Raw genomic sequence first — 19,067 nt, forward strand, 5'->3', positions numbered from 1 at the left:
GTGTTTACAGGAGCTGACACCAGACTTTTGCTTTGAGCACGCAGGAGCATCAAACAGAAAAACTACCAGTTCATAGTAATAAAGTTATTGCCTCACACAGCAAATATATTGCACAACATCTTCCCAGTTAGTTGGACTGCACACATTTTCATCATCAAAGTAATCATATGATGGGTTAGTTTGTTTATCTGAAAATTGAAAACAAAATGTTTTTATCAATGTACAGACTTTCCCTTGTATTTTAATAGCCTGCAGTCCTCTAAATTTCTTCAGGTTGTGACTAGGGTTGCCAGTTGGTCCTAACCTTTCAAACAGAATAGATATGTCATGTTACCCCCAAGTAGAATAATAATAATAATTATTATTATTATATGATGATTATAATAATCTGTTAAACCAGGGGTATCTGGCTCAAGTCCTGGAGGGCCACAGTGTCTGCTGGGTTTCACTCCAGTCCAGCTCTAGGGACCTTAATTGGTCTAATTAATCAATTAACTTGATACATTTAACACTTCTCTCCAGATTCTGAAATGTTCCGTGGGTTCAATGTTTTGAGTAATCAACAAATGGTAAGGTTTTGGCTATACAAAAAAAATATTCAAGTTTTAGATAAGCCTACCTGAGTAAATAACATTTAATTAAGTAATTGGGATCTCCTATTGGAATAAAAACTAGCAGACACTGCGGCCCCCCAGGACTGGAGTCTGACACCCCTGAGTTAAGCCATAAATTATGGTCATATATATAATGACCCATCTTTTACACTAAATCTAAGAAGTAATGCTGGTTGGCTATTGACTGGGCCTGATGACTGGAAGGGATCCTAACAGATGGGTCTGGTGATGACTAATGCAAACCAACATAACCAAATCAATTCAGCTTCAGGAACGACCTCCTGTTCTAGCTTTCATCATTTTCAACTTTTTTGTTTTCTGTTTTGTCTGTTGTGGTTAAGATGTAAGCCAGAAAACAATATACTGTATGAAAGTCTGGGGGAATTACGACGCCAAAGGGACCACCCCAGTTTTACAGAAAAAAAAGCTAAAACAAAAACAAACCTACAATGAAGTCCAGCCATGCCAAGCTCTTTCACTCGATAGTAGATATTGATCTATATGAAATCAAAGCTTGATTGCAGCATTGCGACTACTTGTTGGTTTACATTGCACATTCAGACTTCTGAGAGTGATGCCAATGAAAGAGGTTTAGATACATGTTATTAAGCAGTTACATTCTTTAGTTGATTCCAGTTTCAATAAGTGCATGGGTGCTCGTCTGCTGCTGTCTGGCCATTTGTAGTCAGAGTAGGAATTTCTATTTTACCAGCTAGTTTCACAGACCAGGATTAACACTAATCTTGGACTACCTGACCCTGAATAATATTGTACTAATCTAAGTCTGTGAAACTAACCCTACAGCTTTGACAGCACGATACCCAGCAATTTGAGCAATTTGAAATGCTGTAGTCTTTTACAAATTACACAAATGAAGCGGAGGAATATCTTGTACACGTATACATTTCTATTTCTACTTTCAATGCTAACCTAGCTATGGCCGTCTGCTCAAAATAAGGTAACAAACAAGAAATATCAAGTTTATATGCAAGGGCCTGTAGCACTGGCCTGGGTGGTCTCAAGCTGCTATGTAATAGGCGTTTTACTCGCATCCTGGCTCTTGTATTCTTCCCTGTGGCAGAATTATGAGCTGTTATCTCCATTTTTAGTTTTCCATACAACCAGGGTGACCATCAGTGGAATCAGGCAGATGGGCGTCATTGTCAGAATGCCCACTATTTCCGGAGGAGGGTCATTGTACTCGTTCAAGTCACAATTTTTAAAGTGCGTGGAGTGCAAGTCCACAAATAATTCTTCAATCATCTTATTGGGCCAGGGGATGAGCAGACATTCTGCAAACATCTCTGTGCATTCAGTGAACTCGCTGTAGGCTCTGCAAAAAAGAAAAGAGTAGAAATGTCTCAACGCATGTCATATGGTGCAGCTTACAGTCTGCAGTATGTGAACAGGGGAGAAACATAACGGTATAAGACCCCTTCAGTCCAGAAAGACCTCTGGCATTTTTGTGTATTTGTAAAGACGCATGACTGCTGAAGAGGTAACATGCTTTTTATCAGATGCCATGTATGTTGGTCAGGAGGCTGGAGGTTATGCAGTATAGCAGATATTTTCAAGGATGTCTACTACTAGACCACATTAATCACCTCTACAGAGGAGTCTTTCCAGCAGAAGCTTAAGTCATTTTAGTGGTTATACAGTCACAATTACAATAGGTTTAAGCACCAAATAAGGAATTAAATAACAAATAATATGGACTGAATTCCTATGCTCTAAATGTGAACAATTCCATCTCCAGCTGATGTTTCAGAACTTATTTACCATTTAGGCTTGCATAGAAAACACATTTTGTTCCCATATGTCTAAAGCTGCTTTCACACTAGACAGTTAAATCCAGAGTGACCCCTGGTCAAAAATCAAGAGCTTTCACATTGTTATTTTCAACCCGAGATGAAACTCTGAAGCCAGGCTGAACTCGCCCCTGCTAGAGACCGGGGTTGAAAACCATTCCTGTGAATCGTCAACTGTGTATTGTATTGCAGTGCCAATGTGAACCCAAGCAGGACTGAACTCAGGGGTGAGTCACCCCGGTCCACCCCCGAGTCAACTCAACCCGGGATTAGATGGTGTAGTGTGAAAACAGCTTAAGTGTGCTGAGGAAGAGTGACATTTTTTTCAGCAGTGAACTTTGGCATAACCTATGTGGTCAGCAGGTTCTGCAAATGTAGTGTGTTCAGGTTAGATACCCTGCATGGATTTGAACAGCACTGTCTCAGGGGTTCCTCTGAGCACTACGCACCACATAGCTCCACCCCACAGAGCGACAAAGCCGCTAAGCCGCTACACCAAAAGACTGGTCTCCCAACACAGGAGTTTTACACACTAGTGAATTAATTGTTATTGCATTGCCATGATGAGCTCATGTACACAGTGAGCCCCATCACAGATGTGTCCTTCTAGGTTTGTTGTATACATTCTTCAGTTGTATAATGGAGAAGAAATAAGAACCAACCTGCTAATGTTATTGAATGAACACCAGTTCTCTCTGTCCATGGAATACATTGACTTGTTAAAAGTCAACACACACTGTGTAACAGCTACCTGGTAGCATACAGGACGAGATTTAATCACTGTATCGCAGTTGTGGCAGTAGTATTGGCAAGAAGTTGTTTTATTTCCACAACCTAGGAGACAAACAAACAAGAAAGAATTACTATTATAAACACATTTGTCTAAAGTCCAATCAAACCTTCTCACCTCAGATAAAACCATCTCTGATTACTGTGCTTGTCAATATTTTGTGATGAGCTGTTATTTTTTATATGAAGTGGCAAAGTAATGTAACCTGAAAACAATTACATTATTTAAACAACACATTATTTGAAGTAATAGTCTTCAAATCCATGCATGTTCAATTTATTTATCATGATGACACCATGATTATTTTCTTAGATTTAAATAGTTGTAAGTGAACTTAAGCTGAAAGAAAACATCTTGTTGGCCGCAGAGCTTTCTACATTTTTAACTTTTTTTATATTTGTTTAATTTTGGTGAAAAATTGTACTTTTACATGAAGTAGATGTATTTGCCCATGACTTATTTAAGGTGGATGTGGCTGGTTAAAGTTTGAAGTAGTTCTGGTGTATGTTTGAAAATGAATTAAACAAAAACCAACACAACACAACATGACAACAGCAGGAATCAAGCCATACCACCTTAAATTAAGTAATGACACTACCTCAGCTGTCATTACTTTTTAACAGCACTTAATCACTGCTAGTGAGGCAGTAAGGTTTTCTTAATATGGAAAAAAGGGGGGGTAAATCTTCTACAACCACAGCTTTGATTTCTGAGCTGCCACAGTTTACACACCAACAATTCAGTTACCTGGAATCACTACAGTTCAGCAAACTCAGAAAATACATTTGAGAAGTTTTGTGTCAGACCACAATTATTAAACTGAATAAAAACATGAAATAACATTGTATGTGTAAACTGTAAGTCACCCTGGGTAAGGGCGTCTATCAATAAATATTATTATTATTATTATTAATTATTATTATTATTAACATTGTTTCATATTAATGATGTGGATACTTTTTACAACAATTGTAAATGATTCTGGGGGCAAAAGGTAAACAGGTAATGCATTGAGTAGTAGGCTACATACCTTTGTTTCTTGCTGGGACAGCTGAAACTACAGAACAAGAAAAGGAAAGTGATGAAGCAAGAAACACAACTGTAACTATATATGTACAGTAACACTGCCTTGAATTAAATTAAATTCTCAAACATAAAATCTAGTTTAGATTGATGTTACATATCATTGAAATCCTACAGCTTCAAATCAAATCAGAAATTAGAAATAAATACATAACATAATACATAATTGAATACATAATACTGTATATACAGTAATTTTACTTCAGTAAGTTAAAATAAATATTTAGCCTTAATAAACCATCATAATCTCACTATTTATCATCAAATCCATGATGAATCATTTTGTGTTACAATGTACACTACAAATACAGGAAATTGAAGAAATATATTCTCAACCTGACTTAAACAATAGTTAAACTTTCAAAGAAAAAGACAACACCACTGACTTGACAGCCTTTCGCAGTGTGCTATTCACTATTTGGCAGCAGTCAATACATGAAATCCAGAATTCTCCTAAAATATACCAAGCAGCATCAACAAACGTGAAACAAAGACTGCTTACCAAATAGGAGTGTAAGGCAAATCTTGCCGAATGGGAAAGCGCTCTTCATTGTAATGAGGCGTACTGTCCCCCCACGGTAATCATTGAGAGAGAGCCTGAACTTTACAATAAGCCGAGCGAAACATAACAGGAAATTGTGCTGGGTGGATGTGCAATAGACTAGAGGACAGACAGGGTGATTCTCGATTAACAGATGTTGTGCCGGGTGCCCTGTGTTCCGTCTGCTGCTGCAGCTGACTGGACAACTTTTCTTTCCTTTCCTTGTGTGTGTGTGTGTGTGTGTGTGTGTGTGTGTGAGAGTGTTACTTTCTTTCCAAAGAGCAATTACAGTACAGTCTGACTTGACGCACATCTGAAAATCCTTTGCAGAGCAGGGGGGGGAGGGGGAGGGGGTTTCTCACAGACACTAACCTTACTAGCCTCCTGCTTGTGATTTATTTATCTTTATCAAGGCAGCTGCCAAATAGGAAACATAAGTAAACATTTAGGGCCAGCAATGTTTTGATGAAAAGAAATCTTGTGTGTATATGGGTGTGCTTGCAGACGGTGCCTATTAATTTCTCTGCTTTATCGCCTCAAGTTTATTTGTATTTTTTTTTCTTCTTCATCAGGAAAGATGTAATCAGTCTTGCAGCTGTGGCGAGACAGTCCTCGTTTTACTTTGAAGCTACAAATGACGAAAACTATCCCTTTGCCTGTGCCTATAGTATTCCCATGCATTTCAGCGTGGTTGCATCTTAGCGGGAGTGAGAGAGGATGCAGTCCATTTCATGTATAGGGTGACAATGGAGGAATTATGAACTCTCATTTTGAGCTGCTGATCTAAATCTAACAGGGTGACCACTTTGTCACCTTGCAGTTGATCTCATTAGGTTTTACTCTTTGGCACGACTTGACTAGTCCTGACTGTGTTTCAGTTCAGAAAGTTCACAGCAGAGGTTTAGGAAATTCAAACCAAGATTTTTTTTTTTCTCCAAGTGATAGCCAGATGTTGTATGCCTTTATTAGCTCGAACCCCAAAGAGGCAGAAAAAGGGAAACTGCAGATGTTTGTGTCCAGTCACAGCTGTTTGGTTCACAATAACTAATGGATTTTAATTTAGAAAAAAAAAAGGTCTGACATAATAAATAATGGGAGCTGTGTTTGTACAGCAATGATGGGAAGGGGGTTCTGAGAGGAGAGTGGGTGGGTGTGTGTGTGTGGGTGGTGTGTGTGTGGGGGGGGTAACAGGTTTTGATTTTACAGCTGTTACACAATCTGAAATCAAGGCTCAATTACTGTCAGTCACAGCGGTGGGAATAAGTGACGAACAAACGCATGAACTGCACAGCCTGAAGGCATCTTATAATCAGGTTTGAGCTAAACTCCACTTCACACTGAATCTAAACAATTACCAGCCATATGACACAATCTGGAAGAGAACCCCGCTGTCCAGAAATCCCTCTAGGTTCTCTTGCATCAAACGATAATAGGGGGCTATGATTCTTGGCAGTGCTGTCGTTTCTATTGTGTTTTTTTTTTTAATACAGTCGGGGGCCTCTTCTGAAGCAATACTAGGTTGTTGACTTTCAGCTAGATTAACATTTCCCATCGCTTCTTAGAGTTTGTTGATTTCTTGCCTGCTCATCTCTCTCTCCCAGATATATACCTGAAGAAATGTCTTTGTCTCTGTGAATTGTTGTTTGAAATATATTAATAATAATGAAAAAACACTCACCTGTTGCATTTCCAACAGTTTCTAAAGAAAAACAAAACAGGATATAATTACACATCTTCATGACTTCAGTTTGAGCTATGCGTTACTCTTAAAATCTCTTGTCTTTAAAGTGCAATCAGTTATGTCTAGGCCTTAACATAATTACAGCCTTAGCCTTCACTTCTTATATTGGTGATCGTTAATCAAGTGGAGAGGCCAAGAAGAAGTGAATCTTTCTAAATCAAAGCCTCTCAACTTCCTCACTATAATACCTCCATCAATAGACTGGTCAGCAGATAGTTTCATGAATCGCTACCAATGAACATCAGGTCAGAGGTCTCGAAAAAGAACAATGTAGTCCTAAGCGCGGGTGAGGCCTCTCTCGCCCCCTTTGCAAAGCATTTGGGCACTTACCAAGAATCATGTTGGCGGTGTTCACGGACGTGTTAAACCCTGGAAATTAACAGAAGAAGTGAAACAATTTATTGGACCGACCCATTGGAAGCGCTGGAAGATAAACTGTGCAGGCAGAGTAAGTTGAATGGTACCTGTCGGTGTTGGGAATATGCCTGGTGTGGTTTCATAGGCGAGCCCCACATACACTGTAATTAAAAGCAGACAAGAAAATCAGACAAGTATCCCCTCAAAGTGATTATTTACAGTTTTCTCTAGGCTGATTCAGTCATCAACACCAACAAATATGTCACTAATAAAAAGCATAATTTAAATAACATTACTGATTAAACAAAACAAATGCCCCAGATCACATTGTTTCAAATTAAGTGTTTGAGTACTTTCATCTATAACTGTATACTGTACATACACAAACACACACACGTACACTACCGGTCAAAAGTTTTAGAACACCCCAATTTTTCCAGTTTTTATTGAAATTCCAGTGAATAACCTGAAATGGTACAAAGGTAAGTGGTAAACTGCCAGAGGTTAAAAAAAAAATGTAGGTTACCAAAAACTGAAAAATAATGTACATTTCAGAGGTATATATTGTGTTACTACACCCTCTTAAGCATTATTTGGCAGTGTTACGCACAGCTTCTGTGCATAAAAGTTACACTGTATTGATACAATGCCCACATCGTTTGAAAACGTATTCTGTTGGCTACCAGCGCATTTCATTCTCAAACACACTTCCGATTTACAGTTTCCGTGTCGCCCACCATCATTCAGAGCAGTCTGTTCTGGTGGGGAGACTCATTCAGATGGTCACAGATGACTCAGTTTCGATCACATTTCTTTGTAAATAGGCTTGTTTTGTTCAGAACAACCTAATGATTAATCCAGTATATATTATTTGTTCAGATGCAATTATGAAAAATCGTAAATTGGTACACAGTAAACAGAGTTTTCCATCTTTACATTTTGAGCTCTCTACGGGTGTGTGTTGCTTCTACCAAAACGTGGATGGTCTTGTTTTGATCAGTAGACTGTCTGGTTCCAGAATATGTCATAATTGCCAATATTTTCTGAGATTTTGTACTCCTACTCAGACCAAGTATCCCCCCACCCCCCATTTCAGAATGCGGGGGGTGGGGGGTATAAAAAACTAAATTTACATCAGAGAATGCTTTTAAGGATATCAGAAGGGTTTGTCAGCTTAAGGGGTTACATTTTGTTAAACAAAATGATTCCATGATTTATTTTTATCTCAAATTGTTTATTTGTTCTATGCGTTAATTTCAGAGTACATTGAGACATTAAACTGCGTAAATGTTAATAAAACTGGAAACATTTTGGTATTCTAAAATTCTTGTAGACCGATAGTGTACATTGTGTTTCAAACCTTCACAAAGTATTTATCTTGATTCCCTGCTCTCTTTCCAGGGTAGCTTCTTTTCTTATTGTTAGAACAGTAGAACATAGTTGTGCTTGTTGAGAGAAGCTCAGAAAGCCACCTTTTGGACACTGTTTTGTGCAGTGGGCCGTCTAGAGTCTGCATCATCACAACCTAGATGAAGGCCTAGCCACTCGCACTGGGGATCTCCCAGAGAAGCTGCAGGGGGAGCTTCTGTGGTCTGTGCGGCATAGAGTTTGACTGATAATTCAGAGGTCTGTGGTTTGTGTTTCCTTTGGACTTCCTGGCAACCTCTGAAGCTAAAATTGCACCCATTTCAGTGGATTTCCTTTGCAATTCATAGCTCAAATTATCGTATGAAAATAAGTGTTTTTGTTAAACAGGAATTCCTGACAGAGATGAAAAAGATACTGATAATTATGATGATGATTGTTATTATTATTCTTGCATTTGTAGGTGGGATGGTTCATGTGAAAGAATATTTCTGTGTAATTCCTGGCAGATGCTTTTCAAGGTCATTCCACCTCAGTGCAGATGGAAAATGTTGATGTTATTCCTTCTATTTGATGGTGAACAATCAACCTTTAGCTCTGTGTATCAAATTTTCTGTTGACTTTGTCGCTGTTCTTTACTCCTCCCTAGTGGTTTGTGAGGTCCAGAATCTTAAACCAATGATTCATCCCAGCTAGGAGAGAAAAACTCTTCAGATATCTATTGTTATTATTGGATCTTTCAGCTTTGATTAGCTTATTAAATTCAACATAATTATTTCTGTGATATGATGTGATGTATGATTGTCATGTCTAATTTCTTAATAAACCTACTTTGATGTAGGATTATTAGGAAATGTTAAGAAACATTGACTTATAATGTTTTTGTTAGGACACTTGTTTCGGTGGCATTGGATGGTATAATCACTTCATTTGATCTGTATTGTTGTTGTTCAACTTTACTTTTTGTCTTTATTGTCATAAAGCTCACACTAAAAGCGCCTATTTTGATTCCTCCAAAGGCTGCCAAATATGCCTGAATTATTTTTCCTACCCCCCATTCAGACCCTGCAGCATGAAGGAGTCTGCCCCCCAAACCGTCCCCACACTGCACAGTCGAATTCAGCTGCAGCCTTGAGTGAATCCAAATAAGTGTATCACTTTTTTTTAACCCCTACAGCATATGCTTATAACTTATTATGTAATATAAAAAATACCAGTTTGACTAATATATCAATACAAAACTGGATATAATGTCTGTTGGATTTGCTACTCTTAGGGCTCATATAGGTACACAAATAATAATTTTGACATGTTAAGGACACTACATAGTTTGTTTTTGCTCTTCTAAACTGTAACAATATCATTTCTGCCTAGCTCAGCAAATAATTATGTCCCATTTTGTGCGAGAACTGTGCAGTTGGAAATCTTTGTCAATTATTTGTTCTATTTCAGTGTACCATACATTGTGCAAACATATCATTTGGGTCTTTTGTTTTTTTATAGTACTGTAGTTCTGTCATTCTAGTTTAGCCAGTTAAGGCCTAGCATGAGAATTCCTTGAATCAGAAGAAAATAAATAAAAAAATGTACTTGACCTCAGAAACGTATGGTCTGGATTTTAAGAAGCCAAACAATGCCAGTTTTTTCTTTTTTTTTTCAGAACAGTTTTAAGTACAGACTGAACCCCACCCGTTCCCTTTTCTCCACACTTCATGTGATTTCATAAACTATAACATTTCAAAGCATTATTTGTCACAATTAAAATAAAAAAATATGAAAAACATGAGAAATTATAAATCAAAATCAGCTTTATTTAATGGAAGCCTATCCCAGAACTCCCACCACCACTCGCCCATTACAATTGAGTAAAACCATATTTTCTTTTACTGGAATTAGAGTTTGCAGTATAAACTTCTTTTTTGCTCCCTACAGTAAAGTCGGACTTGAACAACAAAAATCATCCTTGTAAAATTACAGAGACATGGAATATATTTCACTTATGAACCTCCACTTACCCCATAGCAGGACTAACATAAGACTTGAAGAACAATCTCTTCTCATTTTCAAAGAGTCCTTTATTCTGTGTCCCCCTGTGAAATGAGATTACATATCTAAACCTTTCTAAAGGAAAGGTTTAAAAAAATAACAGGAAATTCTCATTTCCTCTGATGGGCGGATTTCACTGCAGGGACAGGCTGATCAGCTTGATTACCTCTCTCTTTCCCCCCTCTCCCTTTAGAAAAGATCAGATTAATCTTTTAAACAACAACAAAATAATAAGATTACCAAATTAGTAAACGAGTTAAAAACACCATGAATTGAAATTACTGAATTACTGTCTTGTAATGTTTTGACATGAATTACAATCTTTATTAATATTTTTGATATAATGTTAAACATACAAATATGCAGAACCTTGAGATAAATTCTTAAATTTTACTAATCTGTTTTAATTTTTATTAAAACTCAAGATCAGATTAATTTATAAAGTGAAAATACACTAACAGGAAGACTTTAAATGCTTTTAGCATCCAGTATAAAATTAGCTCTGCTTTTCCAAAATTATCTTTAAGTGAAACAGAAGGGGGGGGGGATCTACTCTCTCTTGCTGGGTTTTCTCTTTTTAAAGTGTTATAATGGCTTTATGCATTGGAGACACAAACATTCTCTGGATCAACAAAGCTGTGAAATTCGCATTGAACTGTTGACTCTCCCTTGATAACAGCAGAGTGTCAAAACTCACAAGCAATTGTTCTAGTGGGTTGGCAACAGCAGGGATGTCTGCTGGAATACATCCTGTCGATAGATCTATAAACCAGGAGCATTCCCCTTCCCCTAATGCAATATAATGCCACGCATTACCACAACATCTTGATCATTATTATAGTTTAATTACTGGAGTTACTACAGTATTATAAATTATTATAATTTGATCATTCCTTAGTTTACAACAAATGTATTTTAACAGAAAATGAAGACCAAGAGATGAAGGTGGCATTTAATCCAAACAGCATATCAGAAAAGAACAGCCACTCTGAAGCAAACGTGTAATTGTTTGTTGATTAAAATGCACCGCATGCATCCTAGCCCTCTGTACCTCTCTGAAGTGGATTCACAATACAGGACTGCACAAACTATCAAGAACTGCCAAGAATCTTTCACACTGGGGTCATAGTCCATGCTGTGTTTAAACTCTTACATTTCATAAATCCAGTACTTGATGGAATTGTTTCCATTTGTGAAAAATATGAAAAGTCACCAACAACAACAAGCACCAGTTTGGTGATGTATAGATGTAAAGAAGTCAGTGCACTAACTGAGTTGTATTCTAAGTAGCTGCTAATAAATTCCTACTTTAATAAGCCAGTTCTGTGTCTGGGCTTTGTCAAAGATACAGGCATGAAGAGACAGTATGCAGCTGTGGTTAGTAGCCAATTCTGTACAGTTCTACAAAGTGCATACAAAAGAAATGCAATGGGTTTTGAAACGGGTGCATTTTGAGACCAAAGAGGGTTTTGCCACTAAAGTGAAAAGAAATCTAAATATGCGTGAAAGGATTCCACCTTTGCAGAGATGCGTACTGGTGCTTAATTACCATGTGCAGCAAAAAAGGAATCATTGATCCGCTGATCATGTTTCCTACTACCAATCAGCAGATCACCACCCCTTGTTTCATTGGCAGAACACCTGCACATCAGTTTTTATATGCATTTCATTCTTCTTTATTGATTAATGAACAGAAAGCAAATAGTAACTTTAATATGTAATATAGCAATATCAACAATACAATTGCAATTAAACAAATTGCACAATTTGCAATACAAGTATGCTTTAAATCTGTATTTCATGTTTGTATTTATTGCTCTGCAGGATAATTAAGCAACAATACTCAATTTGGCCACTGTATAATATTTAAATATTCTGATCATTCCAGTTGAAGGCAATTTTCAAGTCTGCTTTTCAAGTGTCTAATAACTCTGGAGTCCTATGATCACTCTAGTCATAGTTTTTATCATATTTAGTTCTAAATATCTGAAAAGTCTTTTGTCCATATCAGATTATGTAAATTGCCAAATAACAGGTATATGAGTTTAGAAGCAGTGCTGCACCTTCACCTCATTTCATTTTCCTGCCATGAATGATAGAAAAAAAAGCAAATCCCTCTGTTCTATGTCTTAAATTTTGTTATTTTGCACACAAAAAAAACAGAGAAACCTACCCACCTAACCAAATAACATTGTGTCAACATAGCAAAATAGTGAACATCAAACAATATGACCTTGTGGCAAAACAAATATTTTAACACCGGGGGTTGGTGGCAAAACATTTTAAAATAATGTTATAAAATAGCATGTAGGCCTGTATAACTAAATTCAAGAGAAAAAAGTACACAGAATAAAAAAATGTAAGTATAATAATAATAATAATAATAATAATAATAATAATAATAATAATAATAATAGTAATAATAATAATAATAATAATAATAATAATAAAATCTGTATATATGCATGCAATTTAATACAATTGCGCTTGATATGTGTTGAAGTGCCAGAGAAGAACCCATGAAACCAGAAGACAATATTGCTGTGCAACAATCAGAGAGCATTAATGACACCATGTGGTCAGGCTTACACATTTCTGCAACACCTCATATTTTTCAGAACCAAGCTACCACCAAACTACAACCTCACACAATATTGCCAGAGCACAATGCGTCAGCTGGGAAGTCACCCATCTGACCAGCCAGTCTTTGTCTACCAGAACGCTGCACATTGGTACTGTAGTCCCCCATCACACGTCCTCCTCCTCTCCCTTTTTCTGTCCATCTTTCTGTGTCTCTCTCCCCCCCACCTGTCTCTTCACTCCTGGATGTTGCTCTTCCACACCACCAGGGCGACCAGAAAGGGGATCAGGCACACTGGAACCACGGTGAGGGTGATAACCACAGCCTGGGGGGGGTCCATCAGGTCCTCCTCCTCTGCAGTGCAGTTCCCAAAGTACTCTGCGTGGACCTGCACAAAGAGCTCTTGCACTGTGGGATTGGGGAAGAAGCACCTCAATAGATCTGCCACCTTCTCCATGCAATTGGATAAATCATTGTATGGGCTAGAAGGAGAGAAAAGGATATTTATATATATGTATATATATTTGTATTTGTAGATTGACACTGATTACACAGAGGCATGTGATTAAACAGACCCAGTCTCCTCTTTGGTATGTGTTTAAACGTGTTTACATTCATCCAGTAGGTTACCTGCCAAGGGAATGTGATGTCCCCATGGCTATTTACAACAACACAGGGAGATGTTTTCAGGATATAAAGTGTCTAAAGATAAATGGAAATTCCTGAAACTGGCAGTTCCCAAATATTTACGCACTGCAGCCTGGCTATTCGTAGTATTGAAGTATCAAGGACCATCACAATATGAGCTATACAAGCAACATATATTGTATTGCATATCAAACCTACACACGTGCACTCATACAATGGACAAAAATGTAACCAACCATGAATAACTCAATCCCGAAAACTTGAAGCATTTTGGATTAAAAAAAATGTTGAGATTAATTGTGATAGCGCAGACAAAATATGTCACTGACTGGCAGCTGCCCACAGGCCGCTGTTTGGGAACCACTGCCATAATTGATGTATATGTGCATATTTCAACACCTGAAATAGATTTCCCTTGCATTTACCCTGCCTCGTAAGTGACCTCGGAAAAAGGTATCAGTCTTTATAATTATAACACTTATATAACAATAATATATCACTTGCTGGTATATTTAGGCAGATGTGTATACAAACCCTATTATTTTATTCCAGTCACACCAGGCTTCCTCCTTCAACTCAGACATCACCATGTGGAAGGGCTCCCAGCAGTACATCATGCTGTATTCTTGCATCAGATTCTCGTTGCAGGGGACTCGAATGTACCTCTCCTGGTACTCGAACTCCTCTGACAACACAAGAGAGTGCACTGTGGGGCTTTTTTCTGCATTCATTTAGAACACTCTTTGGTTAGAGCAGTAAATAAGGTTGCATGTTATCTGGGAAGAAGTGGATGTCCTAAATATAGTGTCAAAGTGTTTATTTCTGCCACAGTAAACAAAGTAAAAGCCTGTTCTGTGGTAAGGTAAGAATTCATAAAATGTCTCATCTCACAATGCTTCAGTTAATCCCTGAAAACAATATTGCAAGAGTGACTACATTATTTGGCTGCAAATAGTAACTCTGTGGCATATGAAGTGAAGTTGGCCATTGAAGTGAGCCATTTAAATTAAAAATGTGTGTATATGCTGACGTGTTGGTCAACTCTTCAGTGGTAATGGGTTTAGTTTTTAAGACAATTATGATCTTGTTTTTGAGAGATTTAACTACTGCACTTTTGAGACACCTTGATAAGCCTTGAAAAATCTTTATACTGGATTTCCCCCAAATTCAGCAGGTAACTAACTAGCTCCACAAATCAGACAGTCAAACCACCATTTACACATTCATGTACCTTCTTCTTCCACATGGGTTTGTGTTGACCAGCCTGAAACACAGAAACATTACAAAGACTTTAGGATCAAGCTTTTTTTTTTTTCTAATTATGTTTTAAGTCTGTACAAAAACAAGAACTCCAGAGGACAGCCTTATGTATACACAAATCTAGCAATTATGCATTTGTGTTGTTTAGACCTCAAAAACCATTGACTTCCCTTTACGTTCGTAGTAAAGTCAAAGTTGTTTGATTGCCGAACCGATAGACCACATTTGCAGACGTCCACAACAAAAGGACACTGTGTTGCGTAAACATTTTGGCATGTTGATCCCAACAGACCTGCATCGGGCAGGGATGCTTTCTGATGAGGACAGTGTGTTGTTGTGCTGTCATTAACAGGGACATTAAGAGAAAATGCAATACTGATAGTATACATTTGGAGTTTAAGATTCAATAGAAGGTCCTTTTACTTGTTTATTAATAATTGTTGTAGTTTCATGGATATCTCTGGTTTGCTCCCAGTTTGTCCAATACCAAAGAAATGTGACCCTTGCTTCTTAAAGCAGTGTTTTCATGGATATACTTTACTCTCAAACCCTGAAAATATGACACCTTTCTCTCATTGTTCTCTTCAATTCTCTTCAATTGGCATTACACTTCAGCACATCCAGTTGTCAAAAAACTGGCAAAGCAGCTCACTGATTTATTGACCTGTACCATGAACACTCAGAACTCCCAACAGTTGTTCAGTGGGATAAAACTTGCACAAAATCAACTGCAAACCACTAAACCCTTTCCACATCTTTGACCATATCCCCTTCTTCTTCTCCTACGAAACAATAACAGAGAAGTGTGAAAAAATGCTTCTATGAATAACTTGCACCAGCTGAATGTGTGCAGTGCGTGACTGAAGGCACCAGGGCATGAGGAGGCTGGGGACTTAATTCATTTTAAACCTCAAGGGTCAGCTTGAAATATGTATCATCAGAGAAGACTTAATTATTAATCGGATTAGACAAAAGCATTGATAAAGGGGGCGGGGGGACATTAACTTGGAGGTGCTGGTCTGGAGTGAGAAGTGACTTGTAACAGGATAGACCGAAACCGCTGGCAGCTTTAGGGAAGTGTAAAAGTGAGATCAGGAAGGTAATTAGTGTTGGCATTGAAATGGGTGCCAAAAGAAAACCCTGCAGTGTTGACAGTGTCTGCTGATCAGAAATGTATCAAAACCCTGTAGGCTGTGACAGATCTCACCTTATGACACTTTTCCCTGGCACATTGTCATTGTAATTTAAAACTTTGAACTGTGCTAGACAGTGATTATTTTGCTGTCCCTGTGCTTTGTCATGCTTGACTATACCATTCTAGGACAATGTCAAAAGACCATAAATGTTTCTGACAATAAAGGCAATGTTTACATCAGTGCTTTCTATGACTTATGAAGTGCTAACTGCCTTGCCTGTGAAGCACAAGCGATGTACTGTTCGTGCCGGCGGCCAATAAAGTCAGATCCAATCAGGCACCTTGGAACAAATTAAGCAGACACATACACCCACAAATGGGACCAAGGAGAAAACATGGACGAAGATAGTACACAGTAGAAGGAGACTCGGTGCGCCACAATTGCATGAGTCTCTGTGTCTGGGGAAGGTCCCGTTTTCTCTTCACTCAATCACATGCCCAATTTAAAACACCAGCTCACTGTAAAAACATATTCTGCCTCTCATTCACCTAGAGTGCACTCATTAACCATCAGTAAACAACACCTGGTAATTTACTTGCTGTATTGATGAATTGCCCTTACTGTCAGAAACACCATTGCACAGAAGCACAGAACTGGCATAGTCTGGTGCAAGGTGTCCCAGTCCCTGTGATTTGTGGTCTTCATCCTGACCACAATCTTCCTTATTGTGCCTTGATTTGAACAATTGTCTAAATGAGCTCTTTGGCAGCTTGTTCCTGCCCTCCATCCCTGTTTTCAGAAATACTCTCCTCTTTAGGTGGGTTATTGCTCCTCTAAGTCTAAGACATATTGCAGTGTTGTCTTTTAGTTTTCTTTCCTTGGATTAAATCAATTTAAGATTTGTGTTTTCCTTCAACTCAAGCTGTTGCCGATGCTTAGATTGTGCCATATTCTTGTCTCCTGGCCCCCTTTTTGGGTTCAGTTGTGCAAAGATTATTTTGTGCCAAAGCACTCAGCAGCAGAAACCTCTATAGTCGGTCCTTGACTTGTTTAATAAATGGTTGTTCCTTCAAATATTGCTTAACAATTATTAAAAGGTTATGGATGAATAATGCACCAACATAGGTGATTTATTATATTGTAGCAAACACTCCAATCATTTGTTATGGGATAAATGGGTTAAACTTCAGAAACCAGTTATTGAAAACCGCTCACTTGAAAAGGATTAATTATGAATCCCATAACTTGGTACTATTATTATTAATATTTATTTCTTACCAGGCACCTTTATCCCAGGGATACAGATACTACAGTAGTACAATCAGTACAAAATACAATAAGCAGACATCCTAGTACAATGAGCTTTGAGGTATGTGCCAAAGAGAGAGGAAGGAATAGGAGAAGTCGCAGTAACACAATAGAAGTGCTAACAGTCTAGTAATAATGCCAAATTATTTTATTACAACTTAGAATTGATGTGGGTATTTTTAGTGTTTGTTTTGTTTTTCAGTCTTATCAAACAAATAGTCCAATTAGGAAGCTTAGACTAGCCAGGTTAATTAGTTTGATTAGAATGGAAACCAGAAGACACAGGATTTGTAAACCCTGGTCTAGAGACAGATTAAATACACGATAACCTCAAACTACAAACATATACTTAGAACTTAGGTAGGTTTTCTGTTAACAGGTGTACCAAAATTTGGTATTAATCCATCACTTAGTGTTGTAAATCACATTTAACCCATAAGAAAGAACAGGAAAATATATTAAATTAGACAACAATTGGTCAAATGCACTTCTTTCTTCTTAGTTTAACTCCTGACCAAACCCAAAAATATTGGTAACATAAAAAAAGTTATATTATTTACATTCAAATTGAAATGCAAGCTTTTTTTCCATCTAAGAAGATAAACTTGAAACATAATTTGAAATTGTTGTCTGTGAGAAGACGAGGTCCGCAATAAGGAATAGCAAAACAGCTGTTGTGAGATTTCTCTAGGGTTTCTTGGACAAATCAGAAAGTGTCTAGACTGTGTGCTGATTTAAATAATAATAACTGAATCATAAAATTATATACCCTGTAGCATGTAATTGCTTAAACTAGGATCCTGAGATAATACAACCCATTTGTTTCATTTAGGTTAATTAAACGTATTTGACATATTCAACAGTGCAATATAGCAGGGTTAAAGAACATCAAACTAAAATAAAAATAAATACCCTTAAGGTGAGTACTGTATCAGTCTCTTATAAAGCCACTGATGTCTATGGCTATATTTTCAGACTGTTGCCTTCAGGCTGTTAAATAAATCCCTGAAAACATGTAACATATTTAAGTTTGACAAATACAATGTTTTTTAAGTACATACCCCAAAGCACTGCTGAAAACAGAAGGAGGTGAAGCATTTTGGTCATTTTGGTCTGGAGAGGTAATGCTAACCTTTCCTGCATGAGGGATAAATGAAGGATAGCTTCTGTGCATTTAAGTTCCTGTTGAATATAATAGTTTCAAAGACTCCCACCCCACCTCCTCCGTCCTCCCCTTTCCTTAGATCCTGTAGCAAGATACCGGCACCGACCTGGCTCTTGCAATTCTAATTTGTTTGTATTCATCTGCTTTAATTATGGCAGGTCCCTTCAGATTTGTTCATCTTATTATAGCACATATATATATATATATATATATATATATATATATATATATATATATATATATATTTTTTTTTTTTTTTTTTCTTTCCTCCATATTTTCCAAGGCTACAGTCAGTGGTTCTACCTGGACACTTAAGGGTGTAATGCAAGGCCAGAGAGCACATATTATTCAAAATGTATCCTTAACTGCTGTGAGAGAGAACTGGAACTGTAAAGACAGGATTTATGTTCGGGGACAATGTGAAGATAGGGATGTATTGCTTTTGTAGCCTGTAAGTCACCCTGGATAAGGGATAAATAAATAAATAAATAATAATAATAAAAGAAAGAAAGAACGGAATACAAAGTTCAGAGACACAGAAACTACATGGAGGGCAAGATGCAGCAAATACAGAAACAAGAAGCAATTTTGCTCAGGAGCCACAGAGATAGAAGATGACAGTGT

The 19,067-nt window shown here is 37.5% G+C and overlaps 1 protein-coding gene and 1 long non-coding RNA gene across 2 annotated transcripts; both read right to left on the reverse strand.

Moving 5' to 3' along the window:
* Positions 1 to 3,161: 3,161 nt before the first annotated feature.
* Positions 3,162 to 6,499, reverse strand: LOC136741381 (uncharacterized). Its single transcript, XR_010814081.1, has 3 exons — positions 4,798 to 6,499; positions 4,243 to 4,269; positions 3,162 to 3,256 (listed from the first exon to the last, which is right to left on the reverse strand). It is a non-coding gene; the product is annotated as an uncharacterized LOC136741381 (long non-coding RNA).
* Positions 6,500 to 12,050: 5,551 nt separating this feature from the next.
* Positions 12,051 to 18,435, reverse strand: ramp2 (receptor (G protein-coupled) activity modifying protein 2). The gene is made up of 4 exons (XM_066698511.1): positions 18,340 to 18,435; positions 14,806 to 14,838; positions 14,109 to 14,259; positions 12,051 to 13,408 (listed from the first exon to the last, which is right to left on the reverse strand). Exons 1-4 carry the CDS (start codon positions 18,419 to 18,421, stop codon positions 13,162 to 13,164), a joined length of 513 nt encoding a protein of 170 aa, XP_066554608.1. The 5' UTR covers positions 18,422 to 18,435; the 3' UTR covers positions 12,051 to 13,161.
* Between the last annotated feature and the right edge of the window lie 632 nt (positions 18,436 to 19,067).

The sequence above is a fragment of the Amia ocellicauda genome, chromosome 3 (assembly GCF_036373705.1).
Source record: "Amia ocellicauda isolate fAmiCal2 chromosome 3, fAmiCal2.hap1, whole genome shotgun sequence".
NCBI classification, from domain to species: domain Eukaryota; kingdom Metazoa; phylum Chordata; class Actinopteri; order Amiiformes; family Amiidae; genus Amia; species Amia ocellicauda.